The 25,033-nt window shown below is 39.5% G+C and overlaps 1 protein-coding gene across 2 annotated transcripts in view; it reads right to left on the bottom strand.

Moving 5' to 3' along the window:
• The window catches only part of ACTR2 (actin related protein 2), a gene marked incomplete at both ends in the record, with an annotated part of 44,577 nt that overhangs the window by 4,806 nt on the left and 14,738 nt on the right, over window positions 1-25,033 (bottom strand). Inside the window, 7 exons of one of the 2 annotated variants that reach the window (XM_080711500.1) lie at window positions 645-777; window positions 5,614-5,759; window positions 7,459-7,608; window positions 10,776-10,912; window positions 13,467-13,539; window positions 17,479-17,694; window positions 22,931-22,945. In XM_080711500.1, coding sequence (XP_080567626.1) covers window positions 645-777; window positions 5,614-5,759; window positions 7,459-7,608; window positions 10,776-10,912; window positions 13,467-13,539; window positions 17,479-17,694; window positions 22,931-22,945 — 870 coding nt within the window. The remainder of the gene's footprint in view (window positions 1-644; window positions 778-5,613; window positions 5,760-7,458; window positions 7,609-10,775; window positions 10,913-13,466; window positions 13,540-17,478; window positions 17,695-22,930; window positions 22,946-25,033) is intronic. The other variant, XM_080711501.1, reaches the window with a different exon arrangement.

The following is a 25,033-nucleotide window of genomic DNA, read 5'->3' as shown; positions in this document are numbered from 1 at the left end:
GAGGATCGCAGTTCATGGACAGCCTCAGCTACTTAGTGAGGCCCTCTGCAATTCAGTGAGACCCTGTTTCAAAGTAAAGACTAAAAAAATAGGGCAGGGGGTGTAGCTCAGAGGTTGAATGCCCCTGGGTTCCATCCCCAGACCCGCAAAAAAAAAAAAAAAAAAAAAAAAAAGGGCAGGGGGTGTAGCTCGGAGGTCAAATGCCTCTGGGTTCCATCCCCAGACCAGCAAAAAAAAAAAAAAAAAAAAAAAGAACCTAAAATAAGAATTATGAGATAGGCTAAGAGTAGTACTAACGGCTAATTATACACTCAAAGTTAAAAACAAAACCCCAAGAACAGAGTATTTATTTCTCTATACATAGTACATCAGGCTCTCCCAAAGAGTTGGCGTCCAGGCCATGTTAGATGTGAACCAGGACATTCTGCCCTGGACCTAGTTACTTCCATCCACTGCTAAGGATGTGACTGGTGGAAACACTGTCTGGGACAGAGTTTATCTTGAACCATTCACTTTTTCCCCATCTCTTCCAGGCTATACTTAAAGCAGTTGGAGTTCAGTTAGGAAGATTTCTTGCTCCCTCTGGTGGCTGACAAGATTCACAAGCTACTTCACAGGATTTTAAGAGCATTGTTAATACTTACAGAAAGCTTTTCCACATCTCCCTTTAAAACTCGTTCTAAGTAAAGCTGCTTGAGTTCTCTTTCCAACCGAGATGGCAGGCCAGGATACATGGTAGACCCTCCAGAAAGCACAATGTGCTTATAGAATTCAGACCTAGGAAGACAGTGGGTATTCAGGTGAGGTTTGGATTAGGAAAACAGTATCCTCAGGTGACAGCTATTCATTTACTATTATTTTTAGCAGTACTAGGGATTAAACGCAAGGGCATTCTACCTTTGAGCTATACCCCTAGTCCTATGTGTTTTTTTTTTTTTAATTTTGAAATAGGGTCTTGTTATGCTTATGAGAGTCTCACTATTTGCTGAGGCTATCCTCAAACCTCTCAAACAAGTATTGGGATTATAGACGTGTGCCACCATGCCCAGCTTATTTTTTGTGACAGAGTCTTGCTAAGGCTGGCCCCTGTTATTTTCTTTACTTTTTTTTCCTAGGGACAGTCTTTCACTAGACTGCCCAGGCTGGCCTGGAACTCTCGGGCTCAAGCAATTCTCCATTTGGCCCCAGCCCCAGCCTCAGCCTCAGCACAGAACCTGGTGCTAGAGTTGCTGTTATTTTTTCAGACTCAGGAAGTTGCTGGGAAAATTAAGTAAAATTCCACACAGAGCTCACAGGGCTATATGTCCACTATCGCTGGATAACGACCTCTCCTAAAAGCACTTGACACCTCATAAATGTAATAGGTTGAGTCTTAATAATGACAAGGGTTTATATTATAAACGTCTAGTATTTGGACTGTGTTATCACAGTGCTTCCCTGGAGCCACTGAAATGTTTTGTTTACTATAATTAGCTATATTCTCCTTTGAATTTCTTTTTAATTTTTCCATTTGCCTTTTGTAGTTTTTCCTTTTGTTTCTTTCCTTGAGGCTGTCTGCTATTATTTTTGGCTAGACAGATGTATTTGCTTCTAACAGTCCCTTTTTTTAAAGTATGCTTGGACATGATTTCGGAAAATCAAATCTGAAATAGCTGCACATGGAGTAAAAGTAATGGAGTCTGCGTGAAGGCTGGCAAACTCCTCTCAGTCAGTCCGGAAGCTGGGTGTTAGGGTTAGAGATAGGCCTCATTTATCCTAGCCATTCAAATCGGTTTCTAACTGGACGTGGTGCCACACACCTATGGTCCCAGCACTTGGGAGGCCGAAAAAGGAAGATTGCAGGTTCAAGGTCAGCGCCAGCAACTTACTGAAACCCTGTTTCTAAATACAAAATAAAATAGGCTAGGGTTTTTTTTTTTGTTTTTTTTTGTGGTACTGGGGGTGGAACCCAGAGGCTTTCTACCTCCGGGCTATACTCCCAGACCTTTTTTTTTTTTTTTTTTTTTTAATTTGGAAACAGGGTCTCACTAAGTTGCTGAGAGCCTCACTAAGTAGCTGAGGCTGGCTTCGAACCCGTGCCATCCTCCTGTCTCAGCCTCCCAAGCGCGGGGATCACAAGCGTGCGCCACCACGCCCAGCTGGCTAGGGGTTTAACTTGGAGGTACAATGACCTTGGGTTCAGTTTCCAGTAATGTGCGCACACGTGTGCGTACACACACACACAACTTCTAAGTTTTTACTTGCTTTCAAGTTCTCAAGAGCTAAGGCTACTGTAATTCCATCTTCCAGACAAGTGTTTTTATTCAACTATGGAGACAGGTGCTGTGGAGGTGGCATAAACCAAGTAGGTGAGGTACAGCTACGTGTGATATGTGCATGTATGCTTTTAACACCCAGAACAACCAAAACATTAATCACCACCAACAAGCATGTACTATTAAATACAATTCTGTTGTTAATGATTTAATCAGAGCACAAAAGATCTACCAAAATCTGTACCATGAGTCAGGCATGGTGGCGCATACCTGTAATCCCAATACTTGGGAGGCTGAGACAGAAGGATCACAGGTTTGAGGACAGCCTCAGCAACATAGTGAGACCCTGTTTCAAAGCAAAAAATAAAAAAGGGCTGGGGGTAGAGCTTGGAAGTAGAATGCCCTTGGGTTTAATCCCAGTACTACATAGGGGAAAAAACCAAACCCAGTCATAATCATGAAAAACATAAATTTTTTAACTGTCTTCCACTGGTAGACAGTGATAGTTTATTAGAGAGTTAACTATTTTTATTAACTTCCGTTATAATCCTGGCTCCCCAGCCATCCTACCAAAATTATTTAATTCAGGGTTAAATAAACAAACAAACATGTGCTTCTAGGTAAGCCAGGTATGGTGGTACACACTTGTAATCCCAATATCTGGGAAGCTGAGGTAGGAGGATCACAGGTTCATGAACAGCCTCCTTATTGAAGCCGTTTAAAAAAAAAAAAAAAAAGAATAGGACTGGGGGGGTAGTTCAAAGGTAGAATAATGCTAGGTTTAATCCCCAGTAACACACACACACGGGCACACACACAAAAACTGGGTGTTTCTATGACTCAAGCTCTTGATGCAATAAAAGATAAAATTATAAATATTTCTATAAAGCTAAGTAAAAAAAAAAAAATTGCATGGTTAAAAACGCCATGAGTAAGCCAGGCATGATGGCACATGCTTGTAATCCCAGTACTTGAGAGGCTGCGACAGAAAGATAGCAAGAAGGTTCAAAACCAACATCAGTTACTTAGTGAAGCCCTCTGCAAATTTCAAAATAAAGAATAAGCCAGGTGTGGTGGCACACGCTTGTAATCCCCGCGCTTGGGATGCGGAGACAGGAGGATCGCACAGGTTCGAAGCCAGCCTTGCTGGCTTAATAGAACCTGTTTCCAAATAAAATATAAAATAGGTTTGGGAGTGTAGTCCAGAGGTAGAAAGGTTCCATCCCCAGTACCACCAAAAAAAAACAAAACAAACTCCCTCCAAAAAAAAAAAAAAAAAAAAAAAAAAAACCCACAAAGCCACGAACAGACAATTCTCTCTTCCCTCTCCCTCTATCACTCACACACACACACACACACACACACACATACACACCATGGTAGGGAAACATAGCAAAAAAAGGGGCCTTAACCATATAATCTGGTGTTCAGATTTTTTTTTTTGCAGGTCTGGGGATGAAACCCAGGGGCATTTGACCTCCGAGCTACAACCACAGCCCTTTTTTTTTATTCTTTATTTTGAAATCGGGTCTCCCTGAGTTGCAGAGGGCCTAAGTTGCTGAGGCTGGCCTCAAACCTGTTATCCTTCTATTGTAGCCTCCCAGGTACTGGTATTACAGGTGTGTGCCGTTGTACCTAGCTTCTGTATGGTTTTAATTTGTGTTTCTCTTATTATGAAATCCTATGAGTGAAATCCTATTTCAAAAAATAAAACAAAAGCCGGGTGTGGTGACGCACACTTGTCATCCCAGTACTTGGGAGGCTGAGACAGGAGGATCACAGGATCACAGGTTCACAGCCAGCCTCAGCTACCTAGTGAGGTCCTCTGCAACTTAGTGAGACCCTGTTTAAAAAAAAAAAAAAAAATTGTAGGACTGAGAGTGCAGTATGAGCGAGGTAGAATGCCCCTGGGTTCAATCCCCAGTACTAAAAACAAAATTAAACCCCTCAAACCACAAGATAATTCCTTGTTTACCAGATTGGCATAAAAATAACAAAACTGTGAGCAAAGCTGTGAGCAAACAACCCTCACATGTTACTGAGGAGGAAGCACGGTGCAATTCCCATAGAGGGAGCCCGGTGACACCTAAAAACTACACAACCCACATCAAGATATAAAGCTTCTCAACACCAAAGGAAACAGCAAAGAGGCAACTAACAACTGAGTCAAAAGAAAAATACAAAGTTCAGATGTAGTGGCACATAATCCCAGTACTTTAGAGGCTGAGACAGGAAGACAGCAAGTTGGAGACCAGCATTAACAATTTAGCAAGATCCTGTTTCAAAATTAAAAAAAAATGGATCAGGCTCCTTTTTATTATTTACTTTTATATTATTTTATTTTATTATCATTTTTGGTGGTACTGGGGTTCCTGGAAGCCCTTCTACCTCAGGACTATACTCCCAGACCTATTTTTATATTTTATTTGGAAACTGGGTCTCACTAAGTTGCTGAGAGCCTCACTAAGTAGCTGAGGCTGGCTTCGAACCTGCGATCCTCCTGTCTCAGCCTCCCAAGTGCGGGGATTACAAGCGTGAGCCACCACACTCGGCTCTTAATTAACTTTAATATAACATAATATTTTATATTAATATTATTTTATTATTTTTTATTTACTTTTCCAAGTAAAAGTAAAATAGAGCTGGGGGTGCACCTTGAAGGCAGAACACCGCTGGCCTCAATTCCCAATACCTAAATAAATAAATAATTTTAAAAAGGGCTAGAGGTGTAGCTCAGAGATAGACTGTCCCTGGGTTCAATCCCCAGCACCAGTTAATTAATTAATTAAAAATTTCTGAATTTGATAACTACTCTGTGACTATGTAAGAGAATACCTTTTTTTCCTTTTTTCCTTAGGCAACACAAACAGAGAAAGGATGCATTCAACCCACTCTTGAGTGGTTCAGGAAAAAAGCAACAATGATAAAGTGAATGTGCAAGCCACAAAAGTAGCTGAGTTTTTTTTTTTATTCTTGTCACTTCCTTTATTGGTGGGGTCTGGGAATGGCGCCCAGGGGCATTGACCTCCGAGCTACACCCCTGCTCTTTTTTATTCTTCATTTTCAAACAGAGCCTCACTAAGTAGCTGAGGCTGTCCACGAACCACGATCCTCCGGTCTCAGCCTCTCGAATGCTGGGATTACAAGCGTGTGCCACCACGCCTGGTTTCACTTTCTTGTATATATAAAATTATTTCAAAATAAGTTTAAAGTGGCTTTTGAGAAACAATGATTTAATATGTGTTGTTCAAATCCAGAATTACCCTATCAAAAATGTGTTTGCTTTATTTTTCTAAAAATATGAACGAGGTGATGAGCAATCCTGTATTTCTGACAATTTGAAGATCTTCTAACGTACCTGGTATCAATGTCAGCCGCCTGGATTGTGTTAAAAAGCAATTCAGCAACACCAACTCCCTCGACATTGATCAAGTGAGGCTGAAACAGAGCTTCCGGTGCTTCGAATCTCTCCCCCCCAACTTTAATAATGCGTCCATCTGGGAGCTAAAAATAAATAACCAGGTGTTAGTCAGCAAAAGATTAAACCTCCCCAGTGTTTCACTGAATATCAGTACTTTTAAATACATCTGTAACCAAAATCATTAAAAGTAATTAAATTTTCCTAAAGCATTTTTTAGGGAAAAAAAGTAAGACATATGGTTTGCCATATCCCAAAATATCAGGAATTTCTCGGAGCAAGCATCAGTGCATGCATTCATGGCACGTGCAGCAAAGCAAGGAGTCACCGACTGACCGCCCTCCCATTCTTTTTTTTGTTGCAGGTCTGGAACCCAGGGGCATTCAACCTCCGAGCTACACCCCCTGCCCTATACTTTTAATTCTCTATTTTGAAATCGGGTCTCACTGAGTTGCAGAGGGTCTCACTGAGTAGCTGAGGCTGTCCACGAACCGCGATCCTCCTGTCTCAGCCTCCCGAATGCTGGGATTATAAGCGTGCGCCACCACGCCCAGCTTCGCCCTCCTATTCTATCACTGGTGTATGTTAACTCTTCCTGTTCTATAATCTCAATTCATATGAGATAATTTCAGTGCTTGGGAGGCTGAGACAGGAGGATCTCACAGGTTAAAAACCAGCCTCAGCTACTTAGTGAGGCTCTCATCAACTTAGTGAGACCTTGTTTCCAAATAAAGTATTAAAAAAAAATAGGTTTGGGAATATAGCCCAGAAGTAGAAAAGCCCCTGGGTTCCACCCCCAGTACCACCAAAAATAAAAAATAAAAAAATTTAAGATTAGCCAGGCGTGGTGGTGCATGATTTTAATCCCAGCATTTGGGAGACTGAGACAGGAGGACTGCAGTTCACAGTCAGCCTCAGCTATTTAATGAGACCCTCTGCAACTCAGTGAAACCCTGTTTCAAAATAAAAAATAAAAAAATTGGGCTGGGGGTGTAGCTTGGAGGTAGAATGCCCCTGGGTCCTATCCCCAGTACTGCAAATTAAATAAATAAATAACCATAAAAGGTTTAAGAAATCAGCCAATAATCCTAGTGGAGGCTGAGACAGGATGATTGAAGGTTTGAGGTCAGCCTTGGAGATTTAGTGAAACCCTTAGTAACTTAAATGAGATCCTGCTTCAAAATAAAAAAACAAAGGGTTGGGGGTGTAGCTTGGAGGGATTACAGTCATGTGCCACTGCGCTCAGCTTCTCATATCTAATTATATCCTAAAGTAGAAAGTAATTTATGATTCTGACTTAATCTGCATTTATTATGCCCCCAAATAATTAAATCATAGATCTTAATATAAGAAGAAATATTTAAGTTATATAAAAATACTGATTCCAGGGGCTAGAAAGAGCACAGTGGTAAAGTGCTTTCCTAGCATGTATAAGGCCCTTGAGTTCAAACCCCAGCAAACACAAAACAAAATAGAACCCAAAATTAGGATAATGCCAATAATCATGGCTGCCCATTTTTATTTTATTTATATAATTTTTTTGTGGTACTGGAGATTGAACCCAGGGCATTCTTCCTCCGAGGTACACCACCAGTCTTATTTTTATTTTGAAACAGGGTCTCACTACGTTGATGAGAGTTTCACTACTTATTGAGGCTGTCCTTGAACCTGTGATCCTCCTTTCTCAACCTCCCAAGTTTTGGAATTACAAGCATGCACCACCACAACTGGTATATGACTGCCCACTTTTAAACCACATATATATTATGCACTAGTTATACTTACTGTGTAAGATTCGACTAATACTGTGGTTTCTAAGGCCAGTTTCTGTTCTTGCTCAATATTGTATCCCACATAACACAATTTTTCTTTAATCATGCGAACCGTTTCAAAATCAGCAGAATGGTTGAAGGCATATCCTCGCAACAGAAGCAGCTGGTACAAACAAAAAGAATACCACAAAGTTCATAATAGATCCAAATGAGGTCTACTCTGAAAAAGTTATTAATGCTCATTAAGTATGTCACATCAATAACAAGTACAATGGCAGTATATCCCCAGTTCCTCCTGAATATGTCAGAAGTGGGGATCTTACCTGCCATAAAAGGCATTTTTTTATTGTTTGTTTTGTTTTTTTGTTGCACCAGAGATTGAACCCAGGGACATTCTACCCTCAAACTACCTCCAGCCCTATTTTATTTTCATTTGGAAACAAGGTCTTGCTAGGTTGCTCAGAGTCTCACTACTTGCTGAGGCTGTCCTTGAACCTGCCATTCTCTCTTTCAGCCTCCCAAGTTCTGGGATTACAGGTGTGACCCACCATGCCCAGCCAGAAAAGGTTTTATATTTCTCTTTCACAGAGAGTAATAAAATTAACAGTTCTGAATCATAAATGGGTAAAACACGATAGAAAAAAACTGCCACTTTTTAAAGAGAACTATTTGCTTACTAATGTTTAGATAGTGTTTTTAACAACCAAAAGAATATTAGTGAATAAATATTTTATCAGTACTGGACTCCTAGAGCCTCCAATTTGCTCAACCAATGCCATATTTATGAAATACCCCTTGGTCTTTGAAAGTTTTATCTCTATTTCTAATACTGTATCTGGCATATATCAGCAAGGCAACAGAATTTCTTAAATAAGAGAATTATTGATATACTTGAAGATTTTTTTTTTTTTTTTTTTTTTTTGGTGGTACTGGGGTTCCTGGAAGCTCTTCTACCTCCAGGCTACACTCCCAGACCCATTTTTATATTTTTTATTTGGAAACAGGGTCTCCTAAGCCAGCACACGCGGCTGGCTTCGAACCTGCGCGATCCTCCTGTCTCTGACTCCCAAGCGCGGGGATTAGAAGCGTGCGCCACCATGCCCGGCTTGAAGATTTTTCTCTATTATTTCCCTTCTTTTATTTAGGGACAAGGTCTCGCTATGTTGCACAGACTGGCCTTGAATTCTAGGCTCAAGTGATCCTCTGCCTCAGCTTCCTGAGTAGCTGGGACTACAGGTGTGCCTTAATGGCCCTCCCTTCCCTCCTTCCTTCCTTCTTTCCTTCCTCCTTTCATACTGGGGATTTAACACTGGGGCATTCTATTTCTGACCTACACCCCTAGCCCTCTTAAAACCTGCAATAAACCTGGCCTTAAGCCTGCAATCCTGTGTCAGACTCACAAGGACTGGGATATTACAGGCATGTACCACCATGCTGGCTTCTTCATTTCTCAAATGATAGATAGAAAATATTATTTTATAAGCAACCTGCTAGGCACATGCTTATAATCCCAGCAACCCAAGAGGCTGAGCCAGGAGGATCACAAGTACAAGAACTGTCTGAGAAATTTAGTGAGACTCTGTCCCAAAACTTTAAAAAACAAAACAAAAGGCCGGGCGTGGTGGCGGCAGAGACAGGAGGATCGCGCAGGTTCGAAGCCAGCCGCGCGTGCTGGCTTAGGAGACCCTGTTTCCAAATAAAAATGTAAAAATAAGTCTGGGAGTGTAGCCCGGAGGTAGAAGGGCTTCCAGAAACCCCAGTACCACCAAAAAAACAAAACAAAACAAAACAAAACAAAACAAAAAAAGGGCTGTGGATGTAGCTCTGTGGTAAAAGTGCCCCTGGGTTCAATTCATAGTAATGCGCGCGCACGCGCGCACACACACACACACACACACACACACACACACACACACACACAGAAAAGAGAAAAAAGAAAAAAGAAAAAGGAAAATACGGCAAACTGCTAAGAGAAAATAACATAAGCATCACAAACACAACTGGATTTTTTGTATAGAAGAAGGATTTCCCTAATCTTTGCGTTGATCTATTTATTGATTTCTTTTTTGGGGGGTGGTACTGGGGGTGGAACCCAGGGGCTTTCTACCTCCAGGCTATACTCCCAGACCTATTTTATACTTTATTTGGAAACAGGGTCTCACTAAGTTGCTGAGAGCCTCACTAATAGCTGAGGCTGGCTTCGAACCTGTGCGATCCTCCTGTCTCAGCCTCCCAAGCACAGGGATTACAAGCGTGCGCCACCACACCCGGCTCTAATTTTTGTGTTTTTATTCAAAAAGACCCCCCAGAAATTTTGTTGGTTACTTCACACAGAATTTTGGCCTAGAGTGAGAATATAAAACTTCTCATTACCTTCATCTCCCCACATGATGAAGACTATTCTATATGAGCCCAAGGGAACCCAATATCAAGGTGTAGACTGACTATAACCCATATTAATGCACAGTTAGCATTTCTCAATAGCAGTAAATAATACATTCTCAACAGCATAGCAAAGACTGATTGTGTGATAATCTTGTTTGTTTTTTCCCCTAGTACTGGGGATTAAACCCATGAACATTCGTCCTCCAAGGTAAGCCCCCAGTTCTATTTTTTATTCTTTTTTTTTTTTTCCCAGTACTGGGGATGGAACCCAGGGACACTGTACCTCCCAGCTATACACCCAGACCTATTTTTAGTTTATTCATTCATTCATTATTTTGTGGTACTAGGGGTGGAACCCAGGGGCTTTCTACCTCTGGGCTTTATTTGAAAACAGGGTCTAAGTTGCTGAGAGCCTCACTAAGTAACTGAGGCTGGTTTCGAACCTGTGTGATCCTCCTGTCTCAGCCTCCCACGTGCAGGGATTACAAGCGTGTGTCACCATACCCGGCTTAGTCCATTTATTTTTGAAACAGGGTTTTACTGAGTTGCAAAGTGCCTTGCTAAGTAGCTGAGGCTGACCATGAACTATGATCCTCCAGTCTCTGCCTCCATTCCGAATGCTGGGATTACAAGCATGTGCCACCATGCCCAGCTATTCTTTATTTTGAAACAGGGTCTCACTAAGTTGTGGAGGGCCTCACTAAGTAGCTAAGGCTGGCTGTGAACCTTCAATCCTCCTGTCTCAGCCTCCCAAGTACTGGGATTACAAGTGTGCGCCACCAGACCTAGCTTGTGTAGGAATCTTATGTTGATTTTTACATGAATAGTGGAGTAACTGAGTAATTTCCCAGGAGGTATGGATTTTCTGGAATACTTATTGACTTTTATGTGAAATCAATAAACAAGCTACAAAAGTAGTGTTTAAGATATTTTCCTTTTACTTACCTTGATAAGATATCTGGTAATATCCCGCCCAGCAATATCCAGTCTCCTGGTAAGATGAGGGAGAGAAAAGCCCTCATACACTGGGCAAATGTGAGTTACACCATCTCCAGAGTCCACGACGACACCCGTCAACAAACCTATACAAGAAGCAGTAGATTTTATGTAAAAAACCAAATCAGAAAAATCAGAGCTAGCAAGTTTCAAACATAGTATAAAGCCAAACTGAAAAATTAACAAAATGAAAAGGTCTAGAAACCAGCACTTCCTTATTAATTTATTTTGCAGATTGTTTCTAAGAAATAGATATTAAAGTGAGCATTCTCTCATCAGCTCTCAAAAGAGAGACTCAGTATAATCATTTGACTTCCCAAGGAGATAGAGACAAACTCCAATACCTAGGACTAAAAATAGGACATATTATTAAATCTCAGTACAATTATTTTTCTTTCCAACTTAATCTTGATTGGTGACTTCCCTTAAAATAAATTTTTCTAAAGTATCAGAAATAACTTTTATGAAAATCATAGTGAAGAGTATTAACAGTTAAAAGTAATAATATGAGTATTAAGTTACAAGTTGTTAAGTGAATCTGCTGAAATTATCATTTTTGACACAGTATATTTAAAACACTGTGTTGAGCCAGGCATGGTGGCACATGCTTGTAATCCCAGTACTTGGGAGGCTGAGACATGAGGATCTGGGTTTACGGCAATCCTCAGCTACTTAGAACCTGTTTCAAAATAAAGAATAAGAGCCAGGCGTGGTGGTGCAGGCTTGTAATCCCAGCATTCGGGAGGCTGAGACTGGAGGATTGCGGTTCGTGGACAGCTTCAGCTACTACTTAGTGAGGCCCTCTGCAACTTAGTGAGACCCTGTTTCAAAATAATGAATAAAAAATAGGGCAGGGGATGTAGTTCGGAGGTCAAATGCCCCTGGGTTCCATCCCCAGACCAGGAAGGAAGGAAGAAAGGAAGGAAGGAAGGAAGGAAGGAAGCGAGCCAGGTGTGGTGGCGCACGCTTGTAATCCCCACGCTTGGGAGGCTGAGACAGGAGGAGGATCACACAGGTCCGAAGCCAGCCTCAGCTACTTAGTGAGGCCCTCAGCAATTTAGTGAGACCCTGTTTCCAAATAAAATATAAAATAGGTCTGAGAGTATAGTCCCAGGGTAGAAAGCCTCTGGGGTTTCACCCTCAGTACCACCAAAAAAAAAAAAAAAAAAAGAAAGAAAGAAAGAAAAAAAAAAAAAGATGTCTACACTAGACCTATGAAAAAGTAATTTTGCCTAACCCAAGCATCACTTCAGTTATTTACTGGAAACCAGAAAAACTATCAGTTAAGCTTTATTTATAATAAAAGATCAGCAAGGAAACTGCCTTTCCATGTGCTGTCTTGGAAAGTAAAAATGGCTGCAAAAAAATGTTTCACTTTTTGCACCTTAATAAATACAAGAGTGGGTCACCATGCCTGGCTATTATATGATTTTTATTTCTCTTTCAAAGAAAAATTATCAGAACTGGACTAAAATCACCTTAAGGACAAGCCGGGCGTGGTAGCACACCCTTGTAATTCCAGCACTTGGGAGGCTGAGACAGGAGGATCGCACAGGTTCAAAGCCAGCCTCAGCTACTGAGTGTGGCTCTCAGCAACTTAGTGAGACTCTGTTTCCAAATATAATATAAAATAGGTCGGGGATGTAGCCCAGAGGTAGAAAGCCCCTGGGTTCTATCTCTGGTACCATAATAAATAATAAATAAATAAATAAATAAATAAATCGCCTTAACGGCAAAAAGACCATGCCTATCTTTGTGCCTCAGCAAATACTGAGACTCTCATTAACCCAGGAAGACCCTGTTTCAAAATAAAAATAAAATAGGGCTGAGAGTGTAGCTCAGAGGTAGGATGCCCCTGGGTTCAATCCCCAGTGCCATATTTTATTTTATAAATTTTAAAAGTAAAATATAATTTAAAAAAGTAATAGCTCTTTTTTTTTTGAGGTACTAAGAAATTAACCTAGGAGCCTTCTACCTCCAAGCTACACCCCCAGCCCTATTTTTTATTCTTTTTTTTTTTTTTTTTTTTTGGTGTGTGTGTGTGTGTGTGTGTGTGTGTGTGTGTGTGTGTGTGTGTTAGTTACTGGGGGTGGAACACAGAGGCTTTCTACCTCTGGGCTATACTCCCAGACCTATTTTCTATTTTATTTGGAAACAGGGTCTCACTAAGTTGCTGAGAGCCTCACTAAGTAGCTGTCAAACCTGTGTGATCCTCCTCCTGTCTCAGCCTCCCAAGCATGGAGATTACAAACCTGTGCCACCGCGACAGGCTTATGTTTTATCTTTATTTTGAAACACTGTCACTAAACTGCAGAGGGCCTCACTAGGCAGCTGAGACTGGCCACAGACCTGTGATCCTCCTGTCTCAACCTCCCAAGAGCTGGGCTTACGTGTGCACCACCATGCCTGGCTAAGTAATAACTCTTTTTACCCTAAATCTTCACTGTTTGGTAAAACAAATAAAATATACACAATATTTTATTTAACAAACAACAGAAATTGCAAAATGTTTCAAAGAGGCATATAAAAATGTGTTTTTCTGGGATTTGTAACTTAATGAGAAATCAAATATCTGTGGCACAAAATACATCCAATAAGTGTTTGATGAGTTCATTTTCCTAATGGTTAAGCTTCACCTACCTTGAGCATATAAAGTCAGAACTGCCTGGATGGCTACATACACACCGGAAAACTGGTAAGTTTCAAACATGACCTGAAAACAGAGAGGAAGAAAAGAGTGGTGTTTACAAAGGTACATAACACACATTTATATGGTTTCTTCATGCTCATAGAGTGATTAGTTTACCCAAATAGAGTCAAAGGGCTGGAGCGCTCTCCATCCTAATCAGCTCATCTCGTCTGTAAAGTCCTGCTGTCACAAAGCTCCAGCTCCGAGGACAGACCTTGTATGCACACTGAGTCTACAAGCATCTCTAAGTGCTATAAAGCAAATATTTCTGAGTGCATTACAGTGAAGTACAGAAAGAAAAGTTTCTGTACAACCCAACCCCCAAAAAAGAGAACAAAAACAAAAACCTCAAAATGAACAGACTAAAAGTAAAATGAGAAGGTGAAGACCAAAATTAACAGAGCTAATAGCTGCGGATTAAGAACCACTTGGTTGCTGAGCTCATCTTCCCAACTTGAACCAAGGCTGTGACACCATCTCCCCAAAAACTCTCTGGCACACCTACGCTCATTCTCTGCAGCCCACGTCAGCTGCGAATCTCCTGCATAACTTCCTCTGCTCATCTCCAGTGAGCATTCCTTGACGGGTAAGGCTGCCGCTGAATATCTGGGTATTTAGAAATGTTTCAATTGATCACAGTGATAATTATATAGAATGTAGTTTTTACAACTCTGACACGCATACTCATCAATTAAACAAGAAGATAGTCTGATTAGTACTCTAGTCCATTATCCTTTGAATAAATCCCCTCCACCGGGATGAAAATAGAAGAATGATGCTATGTATGCACATATCATCTGAGAGTCTCTATTTGTAAGACCTCTAAAGTACTTGTGTACTACTAAAACAATTTTCTAGATGAGATTAAAGTAGAACATTATCAGTTATAACTAAATTTGCACTCACGAGCAAGAGTATCAAAATATGAACCATGCTGAATGTGGTGGCATACACCTATAATATTAGTACTTGGGAGGCTAAGACAGGAGAATCATAGGTTCAAGGCCAGTCTCAGCAACTTAGCAAGGCCCAGTGCAACTTAGTGAACCCTGTTTCAAAACAAAAAATAAAAAAGGCTGGGAATATAGCTCCAAGGCAGAAAGCTAGGATTACAAGCATGCGCCACCATGGCCAGATTAATTCAAACTTTTTAAATATTGTCTAACAGCAATTTCTTCTAGAGCCTCTATGAAATTAACCTGCAACATCTAAAGATTCAGGTAAAACAAAACATGTAAAAATGTTTTATTTACAATGCATAATAACTAGAAAGCTATTAAAACACAGAAACTATCAAAAGCTTCTCCACGTGTAAGAAGAACTCTAGAGCGGCTCCTCTTGCCTGCGGAGTGCAGCCCCCCAAGACTCCCTGCCCACCATCCACTGGCCCTGCCAGTCTCTCCACTGGCGCCAGCTCTCCCTTCCTTGGCCTTCTTGACACTGCTTACTCTCACTTCTTTGGTGAACATCCTCAACTGTATCTCCATACTCTCAAGCTTATATCTCTAGCTCCGGGCTTTTCTCCTGAATTAATCTCTTAAAACCCCTTTACCAGGCCAGACATGCTTGTAATCCCAGAATTTAGAAGGCAGAGACAGGAGGTTCCCTGACAGCCTCAGCTACTTAGCGAGGCACTTTGCAACTCAGTGAGACCCTGTTTCAAAAATTAAGAAAGAACTAAAAAATAGGGCTGGAGGTGTAGGTTGGAGGTACAATTCCCCTGGGTTCCATCCCCAGTACAAAAAAAAAAAAAAAAAAAAAAAGTTACCTATACATGTGACACTTCTGCTTGGATGTCTAATGAAAACCTCAAACTTAACATGTCTATTTATTTTTGTTTTATTTTTTTTGGTGGTACTGGGGATGGAACCCAGGGCTTTCTACCTCCGGGCTATATTCCCAGACCTACTTTATACTTTATTTGGAAACAGCATCCCACTAAGTTGCTGAGAGCCTCACTAAGTAGCTGAGGCTGGCTTCGAACCTGTGTGATCCTCCTGTCTCAGCCTCCCAAGCACCATGATTACAAGCGTGAGCCACCATGCCCGGTATTAACATGTCTAAAAATGAATTTCTTTCTTTCTTTCTTTCTTTCCTTCCTTCCTTCCTTCCTTCCTTCCTTCCTTCCTTCCTTCCTTCCTTCCTTCCTTCCTACAAGCGTGAGCCACCATGCCCGGTATTAACATGTCTAAAAATGAATTTTCTTTCTTTCTTTCTTTCTTTCTTTCTTTCTTTCTTTCTTTCTTTCTTTCCTTCCTTCCTTCCTTCCTTCCTTCCTTCCTCCCCCCCCTCTCTCTCTTTCTTTCTTTCTTTCTTTCTTTCTTTCTTTCTTTCTTTTGTGGTACTGGGGGTGGAACCCAGAGGCTTTCTACCTCCGGGCTATACTCCCAGACCTATTTTATATTTTATTTGGTAACAGGGTCTCACTAAGTAGCTGAGGCTGGCTTTGAACCTGTGCGATCCTCCTGTCTCAGCCTCCCAAGCACAGGGATTACAAGTGTGCACCACCACGCCCGGCTAAAATGAACTCCTTTCAAGAAGCTGAGACAGTAGGATCGCAGTTCGCAGACAACCTCAGCTACTTAGAGAGGCCCTTTGCAACTCAGTGAGACCCTGTTTCAAAATAAAATAAAAAACATATAGGGCTGGGGGTGTAGCACAGAGGTATAATGTCTCTGGGTTCAATCCCAGTACCACAAAAATATAATAAAAAATAAAAAATAGTAATAAAATAAAAATAAACTGATCATTTCCATTAAATCCTGTTCTACTAGTCTCAGTTTTCCCCTCATCTGAGTTGATGGGAACTGTATTTCGTTATTCAATTTGAAACTTTGCTGACTATTTTATCTCTATTACTCATATCTAAAGCATCAGAAAATTCTTTACCCTACCTTAAAAATAAAGCTACAATTCCATCACTTTTTACACTTCCACTATTACTATTCCTGATCTTAACAGTCATTATCTTTCTATGTGTGTGAGCGGGGGGGGGGGTGGGGGGCATACTGGAGATTGAACCCAGAGGTGCTCTAACTTCAAGTTATACCCTCAGCCTTTTTTATTTTAAAACAAGGTTTTCAGCTAAGTTGCTGAGGCTGGCTTTGAACCTGCAATCCTCCTGTCTCAGCCTCCAAGAACTGGGATTAGAGGCACGAGTCACCATGTCCAGGAAATCATTATCTTTTGCCTAACTAACTCAAAAAGTCTCCAAACGGGTCTCTCTTCCACCTTTGCCTCCCTTTGGTATGTTTAAAACACAGCAGCCATAGAAATCTAAATCTTGGCACTCTTCCCTACAGCGGCCCTCATTTTGCAGAGTCTAAGTCCCCGTTTGGGCCTACAAGGCCCTAATGTTGTTTTTTATCCACCTTAGTTCCTGTCTCTGTTTAAACGATAGTTTCACGTGGAGGCCTACTACCACAACCTATCTACAACTACCTATCTACAACTGAAGCCTCCCACTCCCCTTAACTTCCTCTACATTTTTTCCGTTAGCATCTATTACCTTTTAACAAACCACTAATCTTTTTTGGTCTATTTTACCCTGTTCAAACATCAACTTCATGTCAACAGGATTTTATTTTGTTTACTATTTTCTTCTTAGAACAATGACTAGTATATATAGGTTGGGTATCTCTTAACTAAAATGCTTGAGACCAGAATTGTTTCAGAGTTTTTCAGATTATTTGCATAGTCTTTACCAGTCTGAGCATCCCATATGCCAAAATCTAAATCCTAAAAAGTTCTACAATCGAAACTTCTTGAGCATTATGTAAATGTGCTTAAGAGGTTTCAGATTAGAAATGCTCAAACTGTAGTAAGAGTAAAACAAATAGAATCTGGGGGAAAAGAGTTCTTTTTATTCTGTTTATGCATAGTAATAAGGGTAAGACAAAAGAATTTCTGATTTAACATTATATCACAGAAAGACACATACACATATCTCATCTAAAAGCTTACCTCTACAATCTTCTCTCTGTTTTTGGTTGGGTTCATAGGCGGTTCTGTGAGTAAGATTTTACAATTTCTGGTATCTATGTTCAGCTTCTCTGGTCCAAATGTATAGTCCCACAAGTGTTTCATGTCATCCCAATTTCGTACAATGCCATTTTCCATAGGGTAGTTAACTTCTAACATTGAGCGTAATTCACTCGCCTCATCACCGACCATGAGATCCTAGAAAATTACATCAAAGTTTTAAGCCAATCAATTTTTGTGTAAAAGTGCCTTCAGAAAATTACATTCTCATATTTCAGAAAACTTGGGAATAATTAACTTTAAGCTTTCTGGCACTTTCACAAAAAGTTTTATTCTACAAGTTAATTTTCTTTCAAAATATCTTGCAAAGTTTAATCATGGAGAATACATTTTTATGTACTATGTGGTTTAAATCATAAATTGACCTTACCTTTAATACATATGTTTCCAAAAGAAGAACATTAGCACAAATAAACCCCATATTTTCATATTTTGGAGGGGTTTGTATGAGGTTTCATCTGTTTCTTTTGCTCAAATGTTCAAAAACTAAGTCCTGTGATATGTGAAATAGTACATCAGGGGAAAAAGACTTGTAGAAAAATGCTCAACGCATGCAGCACATTTCTTTGTACTAAATATAAAAATGATAAATGTAACTTATACAACATAAGAAGCAAAACATGATCACTCTATAGTAATGCATATATGTACCAATTAACCTGTAATTTGCATAACCTCCTATCGTAATGTCTAAACTAAAATTTAAATTAAATTTCTACATATGTCTCACCAAGATGAACGAAAATTTGTAGTGATACAAAAATTAGGACACAACAGAACAATTCATGGGCAATATTTTCCATCTTAAAGTATAATAATGAAAATCAATACTATCACATATAAAACACAACTTTTGTCTCTAATGAGAATATATTTAAGATGACCCACATTAGGGGGAAAAAAAATCACATTTTGTATAATAAGGCTAAAGCTAATGATGTCCTAGAATTTAAACTTATTTTAGAAATCAGGTTATGGAGATATTAAATATATTAATTTCCATATGTGCTAATGAATTCAACTTAAAAAACTAGTATCAAAAGTAACTACTATTTGCTATAATATAAAGTTCAAATTATTAGGAAATGAAGATGGAGGAAAATAAACATGAGATGACTTAAAAATGGAGATTTGTAAAATATTGAGTTTTAAACTTAAAAAAAATCAGAGGTAAACTCAGGGTGAGGAATTATTAAAATACATTCTGGGAAACCCACTGAAAGCAGTATCAAAGAGGCTGCTAAACTACTTTCTTATAAAGTTAAATTTCTCATAACTTAACACCCAATTTCTTATATGCTATTTAGAATCTTCAGGGGGAAAAACTACAAAACTAAAGCGTATGTATCTGTGAACTCTTTAGTTAATGGCATGAGTATGTTGAAGTATTTAGGGAGAAGTATACTGATATCTGTATCTTTCTTTGAAATACATCAAAAAACAAGATAATGTAACAGTGGATAGTTGAATAGATATGTGATAAATCAGTGTAATATATATTAGTATCAGACTCTAGGTGAAAGGCTGAGAGGTTTCACTATACAATTCTTTTGACACGGCTGTAAGTTCTTTTTCCTTTTTCCTTTCTTTTTGCTGCAAGTTTTTAAACACTGCTTAATAAAATGTTAGGAAAAAGACATGTACCTTTAAGTATATACACTACTTTGGGCCATTAATAAATTTAATCTCATATCTGTTTTACGTACTTTCCTCTATAGTAAATATATTTTTCTGTGTTAGCTAGTTTATGTAAATAGTATTATTTCATCCAATTTAGAATGAGTCTGATTTCAACAGAACATTTACTTCTTATTCCATGCAAGAATAGGGGCTTAGACATGTCTGACCCAATGCCAACTAAAAGCCTCACACAGCTACTGCTAGGACTACACATATTATACAGGATTAACTGAAAGAAACATCTGGCATTGAGTATCCTTAGCTTTCTCTGAACAAAAAGGACATTTTATTTATTTATTTACTTATTTATTTATTTATTTAATTTTTGCGGGTTTGGGGATGGAACCCAGGGGCATTTGACCTCCGAGCTATACCCTCTGCCCTATTTTTATTCTTTTCTTTGAAACAGGGTCTCACTGAGTTGCAGAGGGCCTCACTAAGTAGCTGAGGCTGTCCGCGAACCGAAATCCTCCAGTCTCAGTCTCCCGAAAGCTGGGATTACAAGCGTGCGCCACCACGCCCGGCTCAAAAGGACATTTTAAATGGAAGAAAAAAACTACTAATTTATTTGAGAAGTGCAAAATTTCTTAAGTAGAAATTCAAAACCAGGCTGGATATGGTGGCGCACACTGTAATCCCAGCACTTGGAAGGCTGAGACAGGAAGATCACAAGTTTGAGACCAGCCCTAGTGACATAGCAAGACTCTCAACAAGATGAGACCATTTCAAAATTAAAAATAAAAATAAAAAGTGCTGCAGGTGTAGCTCAGGGGTAGAGTGCTCCTGGGTTCAATCCCCAGTACCATGGAAGGAAGGAAAGGAGAGAGGGAGAAAGGAAGGAATTCAAAGCCAATCATGGTGGCTCATACCTGTAATCCTGCTACTGGGGAGGCTGAAACAAGAGGATCAAAAGTTTGAGGCCAGTCAGGATAGCACACCAAAACTGTCTCAAAGTAAAATTTAGAAAAAGGGCTTGGAATGGAGCTAAGAAAAAGGATCAGGGATGGAGCTAGGTGGTAGAACATCTTCCTGGCATATGTAAAGCCCTAGGTTCAATCCTCAGTACTTACTAAATGAATAAATAATTTATAAAGATAAATGAAACTCAAGCTGCCTAACTGAAAAATTTCTGTAGCTAAAGTTTGTTTTGTTTGGTTTGGTACTGGGGTTTGAACCCAGGGGCATTCTACCTCTGAACTATACCCCCACCCCTATATTTTATTTTTATTTTGAAACAGGGTCTTTCTTGCTAAGTTGCTGAGTCTCACTACTTGCTAAGGCTGTCCTTGAACCTTCAATCCTCCTATCTCGGCTTCCCAGGTACTGGAGTTACAGACGTGTGCCACCACACTGGACTCAGTAGCTAAAAAAAATTATTTTGGTATTGGGGATGGAAACCAGGGGCATTCTACCTCTGAACTACACCTCCAGCCCTATTTTTTATTCTTTTGAAACAGGGTCTCATTGAGTAGCAAAGGGTCTCACTAAGTAGTAACTGAGGCTGTCCGTGAACCATGATCCTCCAGTCTCCGCCTCCCAAATGCTAGGATTACAAGCGTGTGCCACCACGTCCGGCTTGTAGCTAAAATTTTAATTTAAAAAATCTTAGAACAGTTGGGAAAGGTGGTATATGCCTGTAATTCCAGCAAATCTGGAGAAAGCAGCAAAAAGATCAAGAGTTCAAGGCCAGACTGGGCAACTTAACGAGTTTGATTTTCTCTTTAAAAAAAAAAAAAATCCTAGAATCCTAGACCATATATAATCCTCCCTAGTACCCTTCAACTTTCAAAATTCAAAAATGCTATTATGTAACTTCGCTCTAATCCCTCAGAACCAAGTTTTAAAGGATCAGATTACATTCCAGGTTGTGTTAGTGGAGATTGGAATCAGTTACACACATCCAACCCTATTTTACTTTTGTTTTGAAATAGGATCTTGCTAAATTGCAGAGGGCTTCACTAAATTGCTAGGGCTGGCCTAGAATCTGCAATCCTCCCAAATACTGGGATTACAGGTGTGTGTCACACACCCAGCAGGCCTTAGGACTTTACCATGGCTCCACCACTGGGCTTCGAACCCTAAACCATCACCTATTACTTGAAAGAATAAAAAAATCATAGTAACTGTTTGGGACACAGTTTCAAAGGCCTTTATACTTTACTAAAAACAGGCAATAGAGGTTATTTATTTATTTATTTATTCTTCGGTACTGGGATGGAACCCAGGGGCTTTCTACCCCCGGGCTACACTCCCAGACCTATTTTATACTTTATTTGGAAACAGGGTCTCACTAAGTTGCTGAGAGCCTCACTAAGTAGCTGAGGCTGGCTTCCAACCTGCGCTATCCTCCTGTCTCATCCTCCCAAGTGCTGGGATTACAAGCGTGCACCACCACTCCCGGCTGGGCAATAGAGTCTATATTTGCCAAGAATCATTTTGAACAATGTTACCTCAAATTATAAACAGAACAAACACAGGTTTAAAAACCACAATTACAACCCTAGAAAGAAATCCCACTTAAAATTTTTGCTAAGTTAAGCTATGCTATTCTCTACAAGTACACCCCTTTTAAAATCTGTTTTGGGTTTTAAGACCAATGTATAATATTTTAATTAGGAGAAATATAGACATTTCCCCCTTTTAAATATATTTAGCTGGGCATGGTGGCACATGCTTGTAACACCAGTACCTGGGAAACAGACAGAGGATGGTAGGTTTGAGGCCATCTGTTTCAAAATAAAATAGGACTGGGGGTATAGCTCAAGAATACTCCTGGGTTCAACCTCCAGTACCACCAAAAATAAATAAATAAATAAATAAATAAATAAATAAATACAAGATTCTGTTTATTTAAAATAAAATCTCACAAAGTTACTGTTACCAGTTAAAATATATCATATATTTAGAAATGCTTAATGTTTACTTTTTTATTTACTTTTGTCAAAGTTGCTTACAAACAATATTAAAAACAAACTTGGAAAATACCTACTATAAAAGCACTTAAAACTATCACAGAAAAATGTAGTAAGAATCAAATCAAATGTTTGTGATAAGCTGCCCAGCAAACTTCTGTTTGAAAATAAAGACGGCAGCAAATACAAAATGGTATTAACTGGGGGTTTGCTGTTTGGGGGAGCCCTACAAGTACTGTGCTTTTTATTCATTCTCAGATCATGTTGTCAAATCTGCTCACCCCTCAGGATGACATAGAAACAAGTCATTCTTTTTTTATTTCCATTTATGGTACATTTGCATATTAAATTCTACTCAGTTTATTAAGTACATATATGATACTACACTGTATGCCAATATATATGCAAGGTATAATAGACAAAGCTTAACATCAGTCAGTAAAGTGAATTTTTCCAAACTTCACCCGTTTCCTAAAACATACATAGCCTGTAAAGCCCTGGCTTCTAACATTATACACACCACATTCCATTTTAATTACAACATTCATCTACAATGTTAGTAATCAGTTCTTGTTTGGTCCATTGTATGCAATCAGGAAAGTAATAGGACTTAATTAGTTGATACCAAATTGAAGCAATGAAAAAAGGTTAAAAATTAAAGTACTTAAAATAAAAAATATGAGTTACCCCCCTCCCCAGTACTAAAGGGACACAAAACAACAACTACTGTCCCACCAAGCAAAAGTGGAAAACAAACAGAGCATGTGTGTAACCTCACTTACCATCTTTTTGTTATTCTACTTCAACAGGTCAAGAAAGGTGAAGAAAGAGAAGGTAGAAGTAAGAGTCAGAAAAGGCCTAAATAAAATCCTCACTGAAATTTTTAAACACACAAGCAACAGAGACAAATTAGGTTGAGGTCAGATGCAGTACTACTATATTTTATGGAGCTAATAATTAGGGCCAAGTTAACATGGACAGTTATTATTCCTGAATGAAACTTAACTACAAAAATGATTTTAATTTCCGTTTTCTAGTCTATCACACTTTAGCTAATAAGACACAGAGTACAAGTCAATCCACTATGCACAGGAATTCCAAAGTCAAGTTTAACTCATAAATGAATTTAAGAACTTTAAGGACAATAAATGACTACAGCAAAGGTCTAGCTGAGTAGATAGAAAGATAGTTCGGGGTTGTTTGCCCAAGCCCTAGTATTCATGTTAATTTAACACAGATATCTTTTATTATTTTCTGCTGGAAAAAAGCAACTTAACCTGAAAGGTTAAAAAGACTGGACAGTGGTGGTACACGCTTATAATCCCAGAACTTGGGAGGCTGAGACAGGCAGATCACAGGCTCAAAACCAGCCTCTGCAACTCAGTGAGACTGTTTCAAATTTAAAAAAAGAAAATACAGCTCAGAGATAGAACACCCCTGTGTTCCATTCCCAGTACCACAAAAATAAATAAATAAAAACAAGATTGAGCTGAGTAAAAGGAGCTGAGCCAACAGAATACAGATTTAGCAAGGATACAGGGGGATTGTTGCTTAATATGTCTTTTTAGAAAACTGACAAGTGTGACTTTGTGATTTCTACTTCTTGGCTTCAAAAAGTAAGAAAGTGGGCATCAAAAGATGTTTAATTATTTGTACCTATCTTGATGATTAAAAATGGCTATACACAGCCAGTCATGGTGGCACACCCTTGTAATCCCAACATTTGGGAGGCTGAGACAGGAAGATCCTGGTTCGAGGACAGCCTCAGCCACTTAGTGAGACCCTTTGCAACTCAGTGACACCCTGTTTCAAAATAAAGAATAAGCAAATAGGCCTGGAGGTGTAGCTCAGAGGTAGACTGCCTCAGGGTTCCATTCCCAGTACCAAAAAAAAAAAAAAAAAAAAAAGTAAAGATGGCTGTACACAATGTTATCTTTATATCTCAAAAATTTTATTGACCATAAAGAAGACAAAAAAACCTGCCAGGCATGGTGGCCCATGAGTAATCCCAGTAGTTGAGAGGCTGAGAACGGATTGCAGGTTAAAGGCTAGCTAGGTATAGTGGTACTGTAATCCCAGTACTTGGGAGGCTGAGACAGGAGAATCACAGATTTGAAGACAGCCTCAATAAGCAGCGAAACTCATCAACCTAGCAACACCCTGTTTAAAAATAAAAATAAAATAGGACTGAAGGTATAGCTCAGAAGTAGAATATGCCCTTGGATTCCATCTCTACTACCACTAAATAAATCAATAAATCAAAGCCAGGAGTGGCGCATGCTTGTAATTCCAGCATTTGGGAGGCTGAGACCTGAGGATCACGGTTCGCAGTCAGCTTCAGCTACTTAGTGAGGCCCTCTGCAAATTAGTGAGACCCTGTTTCAAACTAAAGAATTAAAAAAAAAAAAAATAGGGCAGGGGTGTAGCTCAGAGGTTCAATGCTCCTGGGTTCCATCCTCAGACCCCCCCCCCAAAAAAAAAATCAATAAATGGCTGGGAGTATATCTTGGAGGTAAAATGCCTCTAGATAAAATCCTCAGTACAAAAAAGTGAAAAATAAAAATAAAAGCCAGACACTAAACAAAAGTATTACCTCCAAACAAATCTGTTCTTATCACTATTATTAGCTAAATTTCAAGCTGAAGTTATTTTTATTTATTTATTTGTCTGTTTGTTTTTTTGGTGGTACTGGGGGTGAAACCCAGGGGCTTTTCTACCTCTGGGCTATATTCCCAGACCTATTTTATACTTTATTTGGAAACAGGGTCTCACTAAGTTGCTGAGAGCCTCACTCAGTAGCTGAGGCTGGCTTTGAACCTGTGCGATCCTCCTGTCTCAGCCTCCCATGCGCTGAGATTACAAGCATGTGCCACCACGCCTGTCTG

The sequence above is a fragment of the Muscardinus avellanarius genome (genome assembly GCF_963383645.1).
Source record: "Muscardinus avellanarius genome assembly, chromosome: 15".
Classification (NCBI taxonomy): domain Eukaryota; kingdom Metazoa; phylum Chordata; class Mammalia; order Rodentia; family Gliridae; genus Muscardinus; species Muscardinus avellanarius.
This window is presented reverse-complemented; position numbering and strand designations above follow the sequence as displayed.